The following is a 17,388-nucleotide window of genomic DNA, read 5'->3' as shown; positions in this document are numbered from 1 at the left end:
GGTATTTGGGGTGCGGGGGGGGTACATGGGCATTTGGGGTGCGGGGGGGGTACATGGGTATTTGGGGTGCAGGGGTACATGGGTATTTGGGGTGCAGGGGGTACATGGGTATTTGGGGTGCGGGGGGGGTACATGGGCATTTGGGGTGGAGGGGTACATGGGTATTTGGGGTGCAGGGGGTACATGGGTATTTGGGGTGCAGGGGTACATGGGTATTCGGGGTGCAGGGGGTACGTGGGTATTTGGGGTGCGGGGGGGGGGACCTGGGTATTTGGGGTACGCGGGTGTTCGCGGTGCCCGACGGGGACTCCTCCCCCGGAACTACAATTCCCAGCAGCCCCCCTGGAATCCGCTTCCGGTCGGTGCCGGGCGGGGCTCGTAAAGGCCGAGAGCGGGTGAGCGCGCGCCGTGGGGGTGCAGCGGGGGGGGGGGTACAAGGAATGGGGGTTGCGTGGAACGGGATGCGCGGGGCGGGGGGGTGCGTGGCAAACGGGGTTCATGGTCGGGGGGTGCATGGGGGGGGCATTGGAAGGGCTCAGGGAGTGGGGGAGGGCCTGGGGCAGGGGCTGCACAAAGCCGGGGTCTGGGCGGGGGGGGCCCATCAGTACCGATTCCTCCCCCAGGCACGGGCATCGCTCCCCGGTTGAGCGCGGCTGCGGGATGGACACGTCGGAGCCGGGCAGCGCCGCCGAGGAGGAGGAGGAGAAGGCGCCGGAGCCGCGGCCCCGAACCCGCTCGAACCCGGAGGGTGCCGAGGACCGAGCGCTGAGCGCCCAGACCAGCGTCGGCAACCGCAGCGAGGGCGAGGGGGAGGCGGCCAGCGCCGACGGCAGCCCCCAGGGCACGGCCGCCGCGCCCCACGGCCCCGCCTGGCCCGGCCCCGGCCCGCACACCGAGGTGCAGGTCAAGACCCCGCGTGTGAACTGCCCCGAGAAGGTGGTGAGTGTGCGCAGCGGGGCCGGAGCAGCCCTGCCGCCGCGGTGAGGGGCTGCGGGAGGGGGGGCTCAGCCACGGTGCTGTCCCCCTTAGATCATCTGCTTGGATCTGGCGGAGGAGATGGCACTACCCAAGCTGGAGTCCTTTAATGGGTGAGTGTTGGGGGGATGCTTCTGGTTGGGCTGGCAAAGGGACCCCCATCCTGGCGTGAGGACCAAGGGGTCTCCTCTGAGCTCTGGCCCCGGCGGCAGATCCAAGACCAATGCACTGAACATCTCGCAGAAGATGATTGAGATGTTTGTGAGGACAAAGCACAAGATTGACAAGTGCCACGAGTTCGCGCTGGTGGTGGTGAACAACGATGCCACCTGGGTGAGTGGGGATGGGATGGATGGGATGGAGATGGGGATGGCTCCTCATCCCCTCACCCCGGTTCCTCTCAGCTCTCAGGGTTCACCTCGGACCCCCGCGAGGTCTGCAGCTGCCTCTATGACCTGGAGACTGTCGTCTGCAAGTCCTTCAGTATCCCACCACCTATGGGGCTGGGATGGGGAGGGGCCAGGACCCTGCAGGGGTGCAAATGGGGTTCATTGGTTGCAAAATAGGGTCACTTGAGCGTAAGTGGGGACCCTCCAAGCCCGTTGCCTGCAGGTGGCAGCAGTTCACTGGCATCCTGGCAGCTGAGTGAGCGGGTGAAGCTGGAGGGTCAAACCGAGCCCCAGTTTAACGCCGGAGCCTCCAGACCCACCAACACTCGCTTATTGGTGTTTTCTCCTCACCCTGGTCCATCCGGGGTGTCCGGTGCCTTCGCCTCCCGCCATGGAGGGTGCAGGAGGTCCCTGGGGTGGGCAGGGGTCTGATGCCGGGATCCGTCCTTACCTGGGATTGCAGATCTGGAAGGACTCTTCAACCTGATGTGAGTACAGCTGCGGGGGGTCGGGATCCCCAGGGTTCTGCTTGGCTGTAAGAACACCCCAAAGAGCCCCTGGGGGAGGTGCTGCTTCCCCAGCCCCAGCCTGGAGCTGTTGGGGTGTTGTTTTAAGGAGGCAGGGATGGTCCCCGAGGTGTTGGTACAGGGATCTCTGAGCCGTCTCCATCCTTCTGCTGCAGCCAGCAGAAGATTGAGCTGCCGGTGACGGAGAATGTTCAGACCATCCCTCCACCTTACGTGGTCCGGACCATCCTGGTGTTTGGCCGCCCAGGCTGCCAGCCCCAGTTCTCCATGTCGGAGCACATGAAGGTAGATCCTCACCTTGTTCCCACTCCGGGTGAGCTTGGCAGCTCTGGGTCCATCCCAATGTGTGGAAGAGCCATTCCCGGCTTCTCACCCTGCAGAAGATGCTGCAGTGTCCCTACTTCTTCTTTGACATCGTCTACATCCACAACGGGGTGGAGGAGAAGGATGATGAGACAAGCTGGAAGGTAAATGTGGGCTGGGGCATCCTCTGTGCCACGGCAGGGGACATCTCACCCCCTCTGTGTCCCTTCCCCAGGAGATGTACAGCTTCTTCAGCAGCCTGGACACCAAAGGCACCAACTACAAGTACGAGGTGTTGCTGTCGGGGCCTGCTGTGGAGCTGCACAACTGCATGGCCAAGCTGCTGGCGCATCCGCTGCAGCGCCCGTTCCAGACACACGCAGCCTACGGGCTGCTGGAGGAGGATGAGCCCCCGGAAATCGAGGCCACAGTCTGAGCCGGGGGGATACCAGCACGGGAATGGCGCTGGGGGAAAGAGAAGGGGCGATTCCTGACCCGTGTTGTGCTGATGCTGCGGCTCCTGTGCCGGGGTTGGGAACTGGGGGACAGGAGGTTGGTGTCACCCCTGGATGTGGGGATTTGGGGGGGTTGTGGCTGATGGTGCTCGTGTGGGGACCCCGAGGGTTACTGGGGGGTACTGGGCAGTGATGGTGTGGCTGATGGGACTCGCTGGGCGGTGCCGGTGCAGGACACTGGGAGCACTGGTGCGGTCACTGGGAACGCTGGGAGCTTTAGCCCCGCCTCTCCCCGCTTTCTACTGCGCTCGCCAGCCAATGAGAGGGCGGAGCACCTCCTCGCGGGGCGTTCGAACGGGTGGGGTTCGCTGCGCGTGCGCGGCATGAACGTTGTGGGGCTGCGCGAGCCGGAGGACGACCGGGACCGGGGGTGAGCGGGACGGGACGGGACGGGACGGGACGGGACGGGACAGGACCCCGGGACTGGAGGGGAGGGGGTGGGGGGGTGAGGTGAGGTGTGTGCGTTCCCTGCAGTCCCCGTGCCGGGGGACGCGTCGCACGTGCTGCGGCTCCGGGGTACCCCTGCGTGCGCTGACCCCGGGTATGGGGGGGTCCGCTCCGGTGCCGGCACTAGGAGGGTGCGGGGGGGGGGGTGTGGCACAGGGGTGTCCCCTGCGGGGCGCCCTAGGGAGCATGGGGGGTGCTGAGGTGCGGCTGAGCCGCAGCCCCTGACCGCGGCCTGAGCTGGGCCGGGAGTAACTCGGGGTTCGCAGGAGTCAGGGGCTCGGGTTGCTCCCGCACCTTGGAGCTGCTGCTTGTGCCGGGGCCCTGTCACCGTGGGGTGGGTGCCCGCCTGGCCCCGCTGCGGCCATGTGCCCCTTTGGTGGCCCTGGCAGCGGTGCTGGTGACAGTGATGTCCGCGCCCTGCAGGATGGGGAACGAGCCATGGACCGGGAGCGGGGACGCGGAGTTCGGCTCCTGCGGGACCGGGGCTCACAGCGCGCCTGGGGATGGCTTCCTGCAGAGGGTGAGGAGCCCGGGGCGCCCCTTGGCTGGTGCTGGGGGGCTCATCCACGTCTCCCCCCCCAGTCTGAGGTGGACACTGACCCCCATCTCTGTTCCCAGACCCGGGGGGGGCCCGGCGCTCCCTGTCCTTCCTGACTGAGGACGCCACCGAAAGCAGCATCTGCGCTGCGCTCCCCGAGGCCGGGTCCCTGCTGCAGGAGCCAGGGGGCTGCAGTGGTTTGAGGGGGCCCCTCCCATCGATCTCCATCCCTTCCTTTGCCCCATGGCCCCAGGGGGACCCCGGGGGCTCCGCTGTGCCCCCGCATCCCCTCGCCTCCAGCACGCTGCTCTCGGATGGGGATGAGCTCAGGGAGGGACCCTGGAGCAGGACCATGGTGGGAGGTTCAGGGGGTACCCCCCACGTTCTTCCCCTGCCCTGCACCTGGGTTGTCCCCAGTCCCTGTCCCCCGCAGGTGTTTGGTCCTGGTGGGTCCCTGCGCCAGCCCCAGCGTTGTAGCAGGGTCCTGGGGAAAGACGGGGCACCCCCTGAGGCTCCCGGGCACGATGGCAGCTCTGGGAGCAGCAGCAGTGACAGCGAGTGCTTCGTTAGTGCCCTGGAGACCCTGGGGGCTCGGTGCTGCTGCTCCGCTGGGCTGGAGCTGGGTGAAGCCCCTTCCCCAGACGGAGCTGGCGCCACGGAGCTGCTCCCCCCCAGCATCCCCCCAACCCCAGAGCCGGTGAAGGGTGGAGGTTTCGGGGGAGCCTCAAGAGCAGCCCCTTGCGGTGAGGATGCTTCGGACTCGGGGGATGTAGGGGAGCTCCTCACCCAGCTCCAGGGGTGCAGCCTCCAGGGATCCCCCCCCTCCAGCCCATGGCCTCTTCCCAGGCTCGTCGCTGGGGATGTCAACCCGCAGGAGCCCCCCATGTACCAGCATGTCACCCCCAGGACCCGGAGCCGCCTCCTGGCCTCTGCAGAGCGCTTCGGTGCCTCCTCTTCCTCCTCTGTTGACACACTGGAGATGCCACGGAGACCCCCCAGGCTCAGAGCACCCCGGGGTGTCCCCAAGGATCCTGCTGCCACCTCAGGGTGCTGTGTCACCCCGCAGGGCACAGATGTGTGCAGTGGGGACGGAGAGGAGACAGGCTTGTGGGGTGACACTGTGCTCCTCCCCGGAGCCCCCAGCAGCTCCCCTGGCTCCAGCCCCAGGGTGCTGCTGGTCCCTGGGGACTGTGGGCACCCCCAGTGCCCCCCATCAGATGCTCAGGGCTCCCCTGGCTCCAGCCCCACAGTGCTGCTGGTCCCTGGGGACTGTGGGCACCCCCAGTTCCCCCCATCAGATGCTCAGGGCTCCTCTGGCTCCAGCCCCACAGTGCTGCTGGTCCCTGGGGACTGTGGGCACCCTCAGTGCCCCCTCTCCGATGCTCAGGGCTCCCCTGGCTCCAGCCCCACGGAGCTGCTCATCCCTGGGGACCCCCAGTGCCCCCCAACAGATGCTCAGGGCTCCCCCTGTGCCACCTTCAGGGTGCTGGAAGGTGGCTCCGGGTGCCAGGACCCTTCGCCCTTGGGGGCATCACAGCCCCTGTGGCTCCACAGGCGCTTCTGCCGCCTCCTGGGACCGCGGGCCCCGACCGTGCCCCCCAGCACCCAAGAGCACCTCGAGTGCGAGGAGTGGGACCGGGCACCCATCGAGCGCCACAGCCCTGACCATGAGGACACGGCACTGCCGCGGCCCCTCTCAGATGAGGACCTGCGCCGGCAGCTGCGGGCACTGGGGGCCGAGCCAGGGCCCATCACGGCACTCACCAGGCAGCTCTACCTGCGGCGGCTGGAGGAGCTGCTGAGGATGCCCCGGAACAGGCGAGCGGGTGAGTGCCGGGGTCACCCATGGCCTGGCTGGTGTGGGGCTGCCTGCGCTCCCGGTGCCACCGGGGCTCCTGATGCCACTGGGGCTGGTGGTGTTCCTGGTGCCACTGGGGCTCCCGGTGCTGCTGGGGCTGCCGATGTCATTGGGGCTCCTGATGCCATTGAGGCTCCCGGTGCCACGGGGGCTGACGGTGCTCCCTGTGCCATTGGGGCTGCTCCAGGGCACAGCCCAGAGCTAGTGGCCACGCTGCGGAGTGGCCTCATCCCTGACTGCGCCCAGGATGAGCTGGTGCTGAGGCAGGAGTTCGACCACCCCGATCGGAGCCGGCACTGGCGGGAAGGGCTGGTCAAGTCCAGCTTCAACTACCTCCTCCTCGACCCCAGGTAAGGCCATGCTGCTGCCCCTCCTGTCCCCAGTGGTTTAGGTTCCAGCAGGGACCCCTGAGAGGTGTTGAGCCCCAAAGCTGGGGGTTTGCACCCCCAGGACCACCCAGAACCTGCCGCTCCGCTCGCACCACCTGAGCCCGGCCGAGTGCTTCAGGACCTTCGTCCAGGCCATCTTCTACGTGGGCAAGGGGACACGCATGCGGCCCTACTCCCACCTCACCGAGGCGCTGGGCCAGCACCGCGCTGGCACGCAGAAGGTGGGATGTGCTACTGGGGTTTGGGGCCACAGGGATGGCCACAGGGGGTTTGGGGACCGTGGTGACGGTGCCCGTTGTCCCACAGGGCTGTCCCAAGGTGCGGCGCATCCTGGAGATCTGGGCGAGCGGACATGGGGTGCTCTCTGTGCACTGCTTCCAGAGCACGGTCCCAGCGGAGGCGTACACGCGGGAAGGCTGCTTGGTGGAGGCTCTGGGTGGGTGAATGGGGCCGGGTGCTGCCACAGGGCCCCAGCATCGGCTCTGCCACCACCCTGCCTCCCTGCATCCCCCTCTCCCACCCCGTGCAGGAGGCCAGGGGATGCAGCCCACCCTGAGGCACTCAGGTCCCCAGTTGCCAGTGCAGGGACTGGACAGAGCCCCTCAAAACCTATCTCCTGTGCGAAAAGCTGCTGGTGGGGAGGACCCATGGGGTTGCTTCCATCCCTGTGGGTGCTGGTGGGAGCAGGGGATTGCCTCCATCCCTGTGGGTGCTGGTGGGAGCAGGGGATTGCCTCCATCCCTGTGGGTGCTGGTGGGAGCAGGGGGTTGCCTCCATCCCCGTGGGTGCTGGTGGGAGCAGGGGGCTGGTTCAGTGGGTGGTGACCCTGTCCCCACAGGGCTGCAGACCATCACCAACCAGAGGAAGGGACTGTGCTATGGCGCAGTGGCACACTGGCCGGCAGCGCGGCGCCGGCGCCTCGGCGTTCACATGCTGCACAGGGCCATGAGCATCTTCCTCGCCGAGGGCGAGCGGCAGCTCCGACCAGTGGACATCCAGGGTGGGCGCTGAGCACCCTGGGGTGCTGTGCTGGGGCGGGGGGGTAGCCTGTGCCTGCACCTGCACCTCCCATCTTGCCCTGTCGCAGGAGGTGGCTGTGCTCTGGGTGTGGGTTTGATGTCGTGAGCACTGATGAGAGTTTCTCTCTTTCTCTCCAAGGGGGTAAATAAATCACTGCAGGTCTTTTATTTTGGCTAAGAAATCCAAGCTCCCTGTGGTTCCTGCCTTCCCTTCCCCGGCCTCTCCCCTGTGCCTGGCACATCCCTTCCCCATGGACTCAGACACAGGATAGAACACAGCTTTACTGGGGCGAATGGCACTAGCACGGCGGCAGGCTCGGGGTGCGCGGTTTGCCTTGGCCTCAGCGTGAGCAGTGTGGGTACAAGGACACAGGCTCCGTGGCCAATGGAGCTTGAGGAGCTGTGGCGAGGAGCTGTGGCCTGGAGCTGGACACCAGGAGCTGCCTGGGGGGTTGTCACAGTTGGGGCAAAGCCGTGTTTTGGGGTACAGTGGTATTTCTGGGTGCCCTCATTGCAAACCCTGGGGTGCTGGGTAGGGTCCCCTGGCCAGGATGGTGTGGGAAGGGTGCTGCAGGGGAGGGGCTAATGGATACCATCTGAACCCAGGGGCGTTAAAATTCTCATTATGAGACAGGTTGTGGTGGGGAGGCAGGGGCTGCTGGGGTCCCCCCTCACCCCGGGTCACCGCCAGGCTGGCTCCAAGGGGCCCTTCCTCTCTTCATTACTCAGTCTCTGGACAAAGCTGAGCTCAGCCATGGGGAAGCTGCAGTGCAGGTAGGTCCTGCACTGAGCCAGGGCCCAGCCAGGAGCCCCTGAAGCCAAGCCTTGGTGTGGTGTCAGCCCCATTGGGGTGAGGAGGGGTTGGGCGGGATATGGGGAAAGGGTAAGGTTTCCATGGGCTCGGTTGTTTCTTTGGTTTAGATGGGGGGAAATAAGAGGGAAGCAAAGCAGGGAGCAGCTCTCTGGGGAGGCTGCAGCATCCCCCTGGCTTGCTCTGGCTCCCACATCCCAGTGCATCCCTATGGCAGCGCCCGGGTCCCCCTCAACACTTCTCATGTACCTTCTGGGTCCTGCCCGGCTCCAGGCAGCGGGATGCAAATCGCAGAGGGGAGTAGCTGCTGGGCCAGTGGGTTATGTACAGAACAGGGTCAGCAGGTAACAGCCTGGTGCCCGTTGCCATCAGGAGGTTGTGGTTTGCTCCAGTGCTGCTGTGTTGTTTCAAGACCCCATGGATCCATACAGGAGTCATCGGCAAGGCCAGACAGAGCGGCAATGGGATGGTGTATTGCTGCTCCCCCAGTGCAGTGAGGAATGGGTGTTATCCTGGTGGGAATGGGGTCCAGGAGCGGGTGGTGAGTCCTGGAGTCATGGAGGAGCTGGAAGCTGGGAAGTGTGAGCAGAGCTGTGGGAGTTGCTGCGTGTTGATGGCTCTGACACCTCGAGGATGCGGCAGCGGGAGGGAGCAGAAGCCAATGCTGCGGCACATAAAGCGATGGTGGTTGGGGATGTGACTGCAGGGACGGGGACAGTGGGAGAGCTCCAGGTTGGTGTTGTCCTCCTCACCACAGCCATGCCAGTCCCACCGCGGCGGGAGCTGACGGTCCTTTGTGCTCACAGGAGAAGGTCACTTCCTCATCCTCACCTCCTGGCTGTGCAGGCAGGAGCTGCTGGCCACCATAGCAATAAGCCCCTGAAGGCCAAGGAGCTTCTGGCTTCTCCTCAAAGCAATCCCAGCTCAGCTCCTGCAGCCGGACCTGATACCCTCTCCCTGGAGGAACGTTCCCAGTTCTTCCCGTTTTGCTGCAGTGTTAGCAGTCTCCCCACAGTTGCCTTCTCTCTGTCCCCGGGGGAAAAGAATACTGCAAAGTAAGAGGATGAAGTCGCTCCAGCGGCTGCCATGCTGTCCCCAAAGGGATGGGGACCAGGTCTTGCCGTGATCCTGCTGCCGGCCCCTTGCCCAGGGGAGCCTCCATGCTCCACCACCAGCCTCCACCGTGGCCGGGAAAGAAAAGGGGCTGAGCTCCCAGCGAGGGCGGCCTCCGCTCTACTCTGAAACATGTCTCCCATGGGAGCAGCCCGGTCACCACATCCTGCTGCCTTATTTCTTCTCCCCTTGCCCGTCCTCTGCTGGTGTCTCGGGCTCCCACAGGACGAACTCGTGGAGCAGCGTGTTTACTGTCTCGGGACACTCCATCATCACCATGTGGCTGCCCTCATCGATCACCTTCAGGAAGGCAATGAGCAGGATCTGCAGGGACACAGCGGTGGGTGTCAGTGCTGGGATGAGTCCTCTGCATTGCAGAACCCTCACCCAGCCCAGCTCCGTCCCATACCTCAGCCATTCGCTGATCCTCCTCCACAGGGACGAACTTGTCGTGCATGCCATGGACCAGGAGCACAGGCACGGCCAGCTCTGCATGGTAAACTTCGTCCCCCTCGGGCCAGTACTGCCCACTCATCATGGCGCGCAGCACAAAGGAGGACACATTGAAGGCATTGCCTTCCTTCAGTAGCTGCTTCTCTTTGGCACCCTGGCGAGCAAAGCCAGCCCTGTGGGATGGAGCCAGCACGGGCAGAGGGTTAATCCAGCAGCACCGGGGGGATGGAAGCATGGGGACACTGCTGGCAGGGCACGGGATGGGCACTCACTTGAGGAAGCTCCAGGCCAGGCACGGGGACAGGCAGTGCAGCACGCAGGTGGGCATGTTGAAGATGGAGCAGAGACTGGGCTCCAGTGCTGTTGGGCCTCCTCCGTTGATCATGATCACCTTATGGACCAGGTCTGGGTACTCGTGGGCAAGGAAGGTGCAGAAGGACACCCTGTGAGGAGAGACAGACATGGGAACCATGCTCTGACCCCATGGCATCGAGGATGCTGCATCCCAAGGCTGATCCCTAGGATCCATGGCCAGAGCTCCTCCTGTTTGACCTGTGGGGGCACCTCTCTGGGGCAGGGTAACCCCAGTCAAACCTCACAGCTGATGCCCTGCAGTGCCTGGGCAGAGGGGCTGAGCACAACCAAAGCAGGGTGCTGGGACCCATTTGGGTGCTCACCAGCCTGGACCAGCCTTGTCCTTCTGATCTAATCCTGACGGAGCCTGGCTCCATTTCCCTTTCCTCCAAGCTCTGCTTTCTGCACAGCTTAGTCTCCATCTAATTGGCTTGCTTGGGCTCACTCTATTTATAGTCCATGCTCTGGGATTAGCTGCACCCAAAGACACACACCAAGATGCAGGAGATCAGAACTGAGGGATAACCCGACAGCCCTCCTCTGCTTCTCCTTAAAGCGCAGGCCCTGGTGGGTGCTTGCTACCAAGGAGAGGACAAGGTGGGGGGACAAATCCACCCCTCCTGGGACCCCCCTGGTCCCTTACCCATACGAGTGTCCTATCAAGATGTTCCTCTTCTTGGCGTAGCGCTTGAACACGGCCCTCATGTCCTCGGCCAGCGCATAGAAGGTGTATGCTGCGGCAATCTGGGGCGCGGAGCTATAGCCGTGGCCGGCCAGGTCAGGAGCCACCACTTCATAGCCCAGCTTGGCAAAGAAGTCCAGCTGCTCCTTCCAGATGTCCAGCGAGCCCCCCACGCCATGGATGAAGAACAGGACCACGTCGCTGTGCGTCCCTTTGCAGCTTGTGATCTGCTTCTTGCAGTCGATGGTGATGACTTTCTTGGGCTTCCGCTTCCGCCGCTTCCCAGGGGTAGCAGCCGCTTCCCGCGTGGCACATCCTGGTGTGCTGGCGGGACCCTGTGCAGGAGCTTGCCCGGCCACCTCTGACAGCTCCAGCTCCACGGTGCTGTTGGGCTCCCCGGAGCTGCTGTGGCAGTGCAGGATCTCGGAGCGGACAGCATCGCCCAGGTTCTCGATCACCAGCTGCCCGTTGCGGTACACGGTGATCCTGCGCTTGCAGTGCACTGTACCCCGCAGGTGCTGCGGCTCCTCAGCACCCTCCAGGGCCGGGCGGGGTGGTGCACTGTGCCTCACCCGCAGGATCCTCCCTGGTTTCACCTCCATGAAGCTGTAGCCGTTGCTGGACTCAACGCTGTCCAGCGGCCCCACGGCATTGGTTGTCTTGCCCATCAGGCAGCACAGGAGCCCATCGGTGATGCTGTTCAGCATTATGCTCCCTGCAGTGAAGGCAAGGGCGGGGTGGGGGGGAAGGAGGAGGCAGGTTAACGGAATCACAGAATGGTTTGGTTTAGAAAGGACCTTAAGATCATCCAGTTCCAACCCCTGCCACGGGCAGGGACACCTTCCACTAGAGCAGCTTGCTACAAGCCCCATCCAACCTGGCCTTGAGCACTGCCAGGGATGGGGCATTTACCACCTCTTTGGGCATCCTGTGCCAGCTGGGGAACTGCTGGAGGTCCTGGCTGTGGCACAGGGGACTGGGGACAGCCCTGTCCCTGCCTGCTCTGCTGCCAGCCATGGGCAAAGCCATAAGTGAGGGCAGGATGTGCCTTCAGGGATGCACTGGGGGGCGAATGTGTTGCTCCCCAAATCCACAGCCCTCAGCCACCTCCAAACATGCTTCAGTTTCAGATCACAGATGGAGCTAGCTAGCACTACCTCCATGTCCAGCTCTGCCTGGGCTATGTCCCTGGCACTGAGCTGGTGTGACACGCGCTGGCCCTGCGAAGATGAACTCCAATCCATGCAATGCCCTGTGGGCCTCCAAGAAGGGATCTGCTCCAGGTGAGGGAGGGAACACTCAAAGGAAAGCCTATTTGAAATGAAGAGGCTATTTCTGGCACCAACTATGGAGCTCAGGAAGGAACCAGCGATGAAACTGTATTCTTTACCCCGATTAAATATATTTGTCTGTATCTCCAGTGTAACCACCACCACAAACAGTGGGAGATGGAATTACAGGGATGGGAGATGAAGGTTTTCATTAAAGTCATTCCACAAACCATGTCTGGAAAGAACACAGTGAGAGAACTGGGAGTGATCCAGCACCCTCCCCAGCACCACACATGATGGGGGGACATGGCATTGTCATTGCTGTTCCCAGGGCTCCTTCCCTGACATGTGCTCTTCCAGATGCTCTCAGGTGGATTTATAAGAAGGGCTCTGGATGCTGGGACCACTGAGCACAGCCCAGAGCAAAGGCAGATACAGGGCACGAAAAGCCAGTGGCACTGGAGAGGACCGGGGGGGTCCATGCTCCCCTGGCTGGCAGTGTGATGGGGGTTTAGTATTGCTGAAGCTAAACAGGGTGAATTATTGATGCTGATGGGCACAGAAGCACAGCGGGCACTGAGCACGGGGGCTCTCCCTATGGCTCCTGCAGGAGGAAAGGAGAAGGCAAGGTGTTCCTGGGGGAAACAATGTCCAAATGGTAGTGATGCTGCCAGGAGCAGCTCCATTAGGTCCCCTGAGCACTTGGCAGGCTTATGGGCACTTTGCAAAGTCCATGCAAGGCTCTGGGTGCTGGACATGCAGCAGAGCTGGTCCCTGGTGCTCTGTCTCCTTTCTGCTGGCTGGGGAGCTCCCCCAGTACAGGGCCTGGCCAGGCACTGTGCTAAACACTGTGTCACCCGCCTTGTGCTGCTCCAGGGGTGCACCCATCCAAGCTGGGGAGAAAAAGCAGGTTTCAGAGCCCTGGGAAGGAGAAGCCAACTCCACCTCCTGCTGGCAAGGGGCTGCTGTGCTCTGCTGGGTGACAAGGAGCTGGGCACCAGACTGGCTGGAGCCCTGGCTGGAAGCTGCACTGGGATGGCCACAGCACTGCTCTTGCCGTGCTTTCGAGCACCAGCTTGGTGCCAGGCTTGGGCTGCTCTTGATCCCTGAGCAGCGTTGAGCTGGAGATGCTGAACAGAGAGATGGGATCAGCACAAAACCCAGGGGGAGAGGGGAAAGCAGGCAGAGCCTGAGCCTCACTTGGGCACAACTGCGAGCCCTCCTCCAGCTCTGCCCACCCTGCACTGGGCACAGTCCCCCTGGGCTCAGCCTTTGAGACCTGGATTTGATCCTGCCCCTGATTTCCATAGACCTGGCTTTGCCTGCTCCTCCATTTCACAGGGTGCTGACGATCTGTCTGGATTCTAACCAGGACTTGTGCCCAAACTGCTTTGCTATTGATTAACATTCCAGGATTAACTCAATTAGTCCAGCCTGTTCATTCCCAGCATTGATTTGCTGGAAGGCTCTGTGGGCCAGGATGCTGCAGCAGATCCAGCATGGATCCAGGCTTGGGCCACCGAGCCACCTTACAGTATCAGCAGCTCTGGGTCCAAGCCTGGATCCTGTTGCAAGAGGGGCCATTCGGCAGAGCTGAGCCACCTCTGCTCAGATCCACCCATGGTCCAGGATGTGTCAGTCACTGCTGGATATCCAGCCGGGAAAACTACCCGAATCCCATCAGCAAGCACATCCTGGCTGAGCCATTCATCAGCAAGGTGGGGAATGGAGGAACAGGAGGGGAAGCGACTTGAGTTGATGTCAGGCTTCATCTCTGGGGCTGGGAGGCGAAGCACACACGTCTCCCACCTCCCACATGCATCCTCTACCCCACCACACCGGCTGCTGTAGCCAGAAACATCCAGGGATGTTCTTTCCATGCGGTGAAAAGGGCTGGAAATGAAAGCAGATGGATGTGAAGAACTTTGCAAAGATGCTGGTAACCATGGAGATGAGCTGCTTTCCCTCCACATCCTCCTCCATCCCAGCAGCCTTCCATTGGCACTCCTGGCAGAGAGTGAGATTCTGGTTGCGTAAGGCCAGGCACAACAATGCATCAACCCGCCACCAGTCTCCATGGCCCTTGAGGCTGAGGACATGGCTTGGGGAGGTGGATGGCATCACCCCACATAGTGTCACCCCACCCCACCCCACCCCCAAATTATATCTTCCCTCAGGAAACAGCTCCCTCAGAGAGAGGATGCTGGGATTAATCCCAGGAGGACCGTTCATTGCCCAGGTTCAGCTCTAGTCCTGGAGCATCCATGTGGAATTCAGCTTCCCCCTTCCTGCCACTGCAGAGAATATCCCTGCTGGGGAAAAACAACTCCCTGACCTACTTCAGCTCCTTCGCTTTTACACAACTCGATGGCACCACAGCACAGCTGGAGGAAAATGGGATAACATGAGATGTGGAAAACCTAACAGGATAATGGAACAGGCAGTGACATGGGGCTGACATAGAGCCTGTGGGGCTGATGTACAGCCTGTGTAGGTGTCATAGAGCCTGTGGGGCTGATGTACAGCCTGTGTAGGTGACATAAAGCCTGTGGGGCTGATGTACAGCCTGTGTAGGTGACATAAAGCCTGTGGGGCTGATGTACAGCCTGTGTAGGTGACAGAGCCTGTGGGGCTGATGTACAGCCTGTATAGGTGACAGAGCCTGTGGGGCTGATGTACAGCCTGTATAGGTGACAGAGCCTGTGGGGCTGATGTACAGCCTGTGTAGGTGACATGGAGCACACGCAGTGGTATCTCGGGGCAGTGCTCACACCACGTCTGCCTGAGGGATGTGACATGCTTAATGGCCATGCCAGGCTCTTCCCTCCCCAGCCCTGCTCCAAACAGCATCCCAATCCTGCCTCTCATCGTGGTGCTGTCCCTGCTGGGTTCCTGCACACGGTGCTGGAGACAGCTGACGTCCCACCTGTCCAGGGTGCTGGGAATGACAAAGATCTCCTCCTCCTGTCCCATACCATGCCTGTTTTACAAATGTTTTACAAGATTTCATCCCATTAAGCAAGCCAAAAGCATCATTTACTGCAGGGACAGCACAAGAGGGAGTCAGAGCTGTAGCTGGTGGCCATGAACTTCCCTATGGAGACCACTGAGTTCAAGCTCTGCTCAGCACCTCCGACCCCTTCCCTGCACAGAACCTTGGGAGCAGCAGGGGCTCAATAACTGCTAGTTCCTTTCAAGACCTCAGAGGAGAGGTGCCAGAGAGGAGCAGGAGCTGTGCTGCATCCAGAACCCGACCTGCCATAAGGATTTGTTCACCTCTAATCCCTTCCCATTGGGGCTCGTGGGTGTTAATGGTACCAAATGCCACTCCTGAGGAATGGGCAAATATTGTGATGCTCTTCCCAGCCTCCCCCAGTCATTTAGCGGGAATAAAGTGGAGAAACTGCAGCATTGAGCAGGAGAATGTCTGGTGAAGCCCTGATCTCGACTAGAAGCAAGAAAATGGTTGTGCTGCTTCATCTGGGCCCTGCAAAGGCAACTTCCCTCTGAAGGAAGGTGAAAAAGCTACCTCAGGTGGTGGGTGGAAAGCGCCTGGATTTATTCCGCTCCCCCCGGCTTCCATGTCCTGGTGGAATTACAGCAGCTTTAGGAGTAAGCAGGCAGGAAGGGTTTATCAGGCATACAAATAGAAAAGCACGGATGCAGCCCTGAGATCCTCAGCACGGGCAGGGATGAGGCTCCTTCCCTGGGGAGGGGAGGCTGGTCCCTGTCTGCAGGCAGCTCCGCTGCGGGGAGGGCTCCACTGAGGGCCCCAGAGGACGAGGACAAACCACAGTGAGTGCAGGAGCGCGGATGGAGAGCAGGACGCAGCCCGGAGCCGCGCTGCCCACCGGCCACAGGCTCTTTAGGAAGGAAGAAGACCTTGAGAAACAAAAGCTCATGCGATGCACAGCGGGGTAACCCGCGCGTGACCTCTGGAATGCCACTGAACCCCCTCTCTGCTTCCCAAAGCTCCCGCTCCCCCCGCAGAGCCGCGGCAAGGCTGGATTCCTTTGGAAGCGAGCATCCTCCAGCAGCGGGCTGGAGGGAGCCATGGGAAGGAGGCAGGAGAAGGAGGAATCTCTGCCCCCCGCGCTGCGTGCAGGTGCCTCCTCGGGCTGCAAGCGGGAAGCAGAGCAGATTTGTCACGCACATAGCAACAGCAGGGCAGAGCCGGCAACCACTCACTGCCATTGCATCACAACAGGAGCTGGCCTTTAACTTGGATCACCAGGCAGCGTTTTCTAACCCTGCTGTTAGAACAGGGAGATTGAAGCACAAGCGGTGCAGTGCTACTGCAAGGCTGCTTTCCTCCTGCCCTGCAAGCCCAGCTGATGCCTCTCAAATCCCTCCTCGCTATCAGCTTTTGGGAAAGAAACCCATCTTTTGGCTGTTTTGACCCCTCCTCTCCATTGCTCTGCACCTTCCTCCCTCAGGGCATGTCCTACATCACTGCTTGTGCTCCGAGCCCTCAGCACAAAGGAAGAGAGGAATGAGAGGATGCTCACCTCATTTATCGACAAGGATGGGCAGGAGTCGAACTTCCAAAGGAAAAGGCTTAAATCTTGCAGGAGAGGCAGAGCTGGCCGAGGCGGAGGGAGCTGGTGCAGGATGCAGGCTGCAGCTCGGGAAGGCTGCTCAGCTTCTCCACTCCTTCAGCTCCAGGTAGCTGTGCCTGTCTGGTTGGGAAGGCTGGAGAGATGCCTTCAGCTCAGCTCATCTGCTTGAGACCAACATTTCTCCTTCCATCTTCTCCCCAGGAGAGGCTTCATAGCAGAGCTCTGGGCTTTGGGGGGGCTGTTTGTCCTTGTGGTCTATAGCCATAGAAAGCCCCTTAAATCCCTCCTAAAGAGGAGGGCTCTCGGTGTGACAGACAGGGAGACGTGCCAGTCAAAGCAAGGCCCTGCGCCGCCCGCGGGGGTGCTGCCAGCAGCGGGGGGGGGGGGGGGGGGGGGCAGAAGGGCTCATCCTTTCCAGTGCGGGGAGGCCCTTCAGTTACCTGGCACTGTTTTCTCACCCTGCTGGTATTTGTGGCTGCTACAGGCCAAGAGGGTGTAGGTACCACGATGGTGTCAGTGCCACGATGGTGTCAGTGCCACAAGGGTGTCAGTACCACGACGGTGTCGGTGCCACGATGGTGTCGGTGCCACAAGGGCGTCGGTGCCACAAGGGCGTCAGTGCCACGACGGTGTCGGCGCCACAAGGGTGTCAGAGCTCAGCATGGGTGTGCTCAGCAGGAAGGTGCAGATCGCAGCAGCCGGACCAGGAGCACAGCCATCACCCCATGGCTGTTCACTGGGTTTGTATCCACAGCTGTGGCTTCAGGGGTGCTGCCATCACACCCCCTCACCCCCACAAGCTGATTTATGGCAGGGACACAACAACCCAGAGCATACACACCCATGAGAGCACACGGGATGGGGGAGGCCGCTGCCCCTTTACCCTCTTCAGGCTCCCACCGCAGCCCCATGCTGCTCGTCCCGGCGCTGTGGGGTAACCAGGGGACACCCCCTCAGGGCTGAGGCCGCCGCAATGGAAGGGGTGCACGGTGCCCTGAGCCTCCCGTCCCAGAGGGGCACAAACGCCGGTGCTGGCGGCGGCAGAACCGCCCTGCCGAGGAACAAACGATCGTTGAGAGGCGGCTTCGGTCCGGTTTGCGGCCGGGATGAGGCCGCGGCGCCCCGCAAGGCCGATACTGGCGGCCGCTGCCATGGTAACGGCGCGGCCGCGTACCATGACTACAA

General features: G+C 62.1%; 3 protein-coding genes across 13 annotated transcripts; 2 read left to right on the top strand and 1 right to left on the bottom strand.

The window, feature by feature from the left end:
- The first annotated feature begins 343 nt into the window (after window positions 1-343).
- Window positions 344-2,688, top strand: BABAM1 (BRISC and BRCA1 A complex member 1). Of its 5 annotated transcripts, none has more exons than XM_065658766.1 (9): window positions 344-395; window positions 624-939; window positions 1,030-1,088; window positions 1,188-1,308; window positions 1,380-1,458; window positions 1,828-1,852; window positions 2,047-2,176; window positions 2,272-2,358; window positions 2,430-2,688. In XM_065658766.1, exons 2-9 carry the CDS (start codon window positions 661-663, stop codon window positions 2,628-2,630), a joined length of 981 nt encoding a protein of 326 aa, XP_065514838.1. In that variant the 5' UTR covers window positions 344-395; window positions 624-660; the 3' UTR covers window positions 2,631-2,688. The 5 variants fall into 5 exon arrangements, with proteins under 5 accessions (XP_065514838.1, XP_065514834.1, XP_065514837.1 ...); XM_065658762.1 differs by having other exon boundaries at window positions 2,245-2,358; XM_065658765.1 differs by having other exon boundaries at window positions 1,170-1,308; window positions 2,275-2,358.
- Window positions 2,654-7,142, top strand: ANKLE1 (ankyrin repeat and LEM domain containing 1). Of its 7 annotated transcripts, none has more exons than XM_065658740.1 (7): window positions 2,654-2,746; window positions 3,580-3,676; window positions 3,775-5,520; window positions 5,740-5,902; window positions 6,003-6,162; window positions 6,248-6,377; window positions 6,780-7,142. In XM_065658740.1, the coding sequence occupies exons 1-7, from the start codon at window positions 2,654-2,656 to the stop codon at window positions 6,950-6,952; spliced, it is 2,562 nt and encodes an 853-aa protein (XP_065514812.1). In that variant the 3' UTR covers window positions 6,953-7,142. The 7 variants fall into 7 exon arrangements, with proteins under 7 accessions (XP_065514812.1, XP_065514816.1, XP_065514813.1 ...); XM_065658741.1 differs by having other exon boundaries at window positions 2,671-2,746; window positions 3,561-3,676; XM_065658742.1 differs by lacking the exon at window positions 2,654-2,746 and adding an exon at window positions 2,890-3,079.
- On the bottom strand, window positions 7,023-16,562 carry ABHD8 (abhydrolase domain containing 8). Its single transcript, XM_065658760.1, has 5 exons — window positions 16,153-16,562; window positions 10,335-11,088; window positions 9,610-9,780; window positions 9,294-9,510; window positions 7,023-9,208 (listed from the first exon to the last, which is right to left on the bottom strand). The coding sequence occupies exons 2-5, from the start codon at window positions 11,078-11,080 to the stop codon at window positions 9,059-9,061; spliced, it is 1,284 nt and encodes a 427-aa protein (XP_065514832.1). The 5' UTR covers window positions 11,081-11,088; window positions 16,153-16,562; the 3' UTR covers window positions 7,023-9,058.
- Between the last annotated feature and the right edge of the window lie 826 nt (window positions 16,563-17,388).

The sequence above is a fragment of the Lathamus discolor genome, chromosome 21 (genome assembly GCF_037157495.1).
Source record: "Lathamus discolor isolate bLatDis1 chromosome 21, bLatDis1.hap1, whole genome shotgun sequence".
Lineage (NCBI taxonomy): Eukaryota > Metazoa > Chordata > Aves > Psittaciformes > Psittacidae > Lathamus > Lathamus discolor.
Note: the sequence above shows the minus strand (reverse complement) of the source record. Positions and strands in the feature narration are given on the sequence as shown.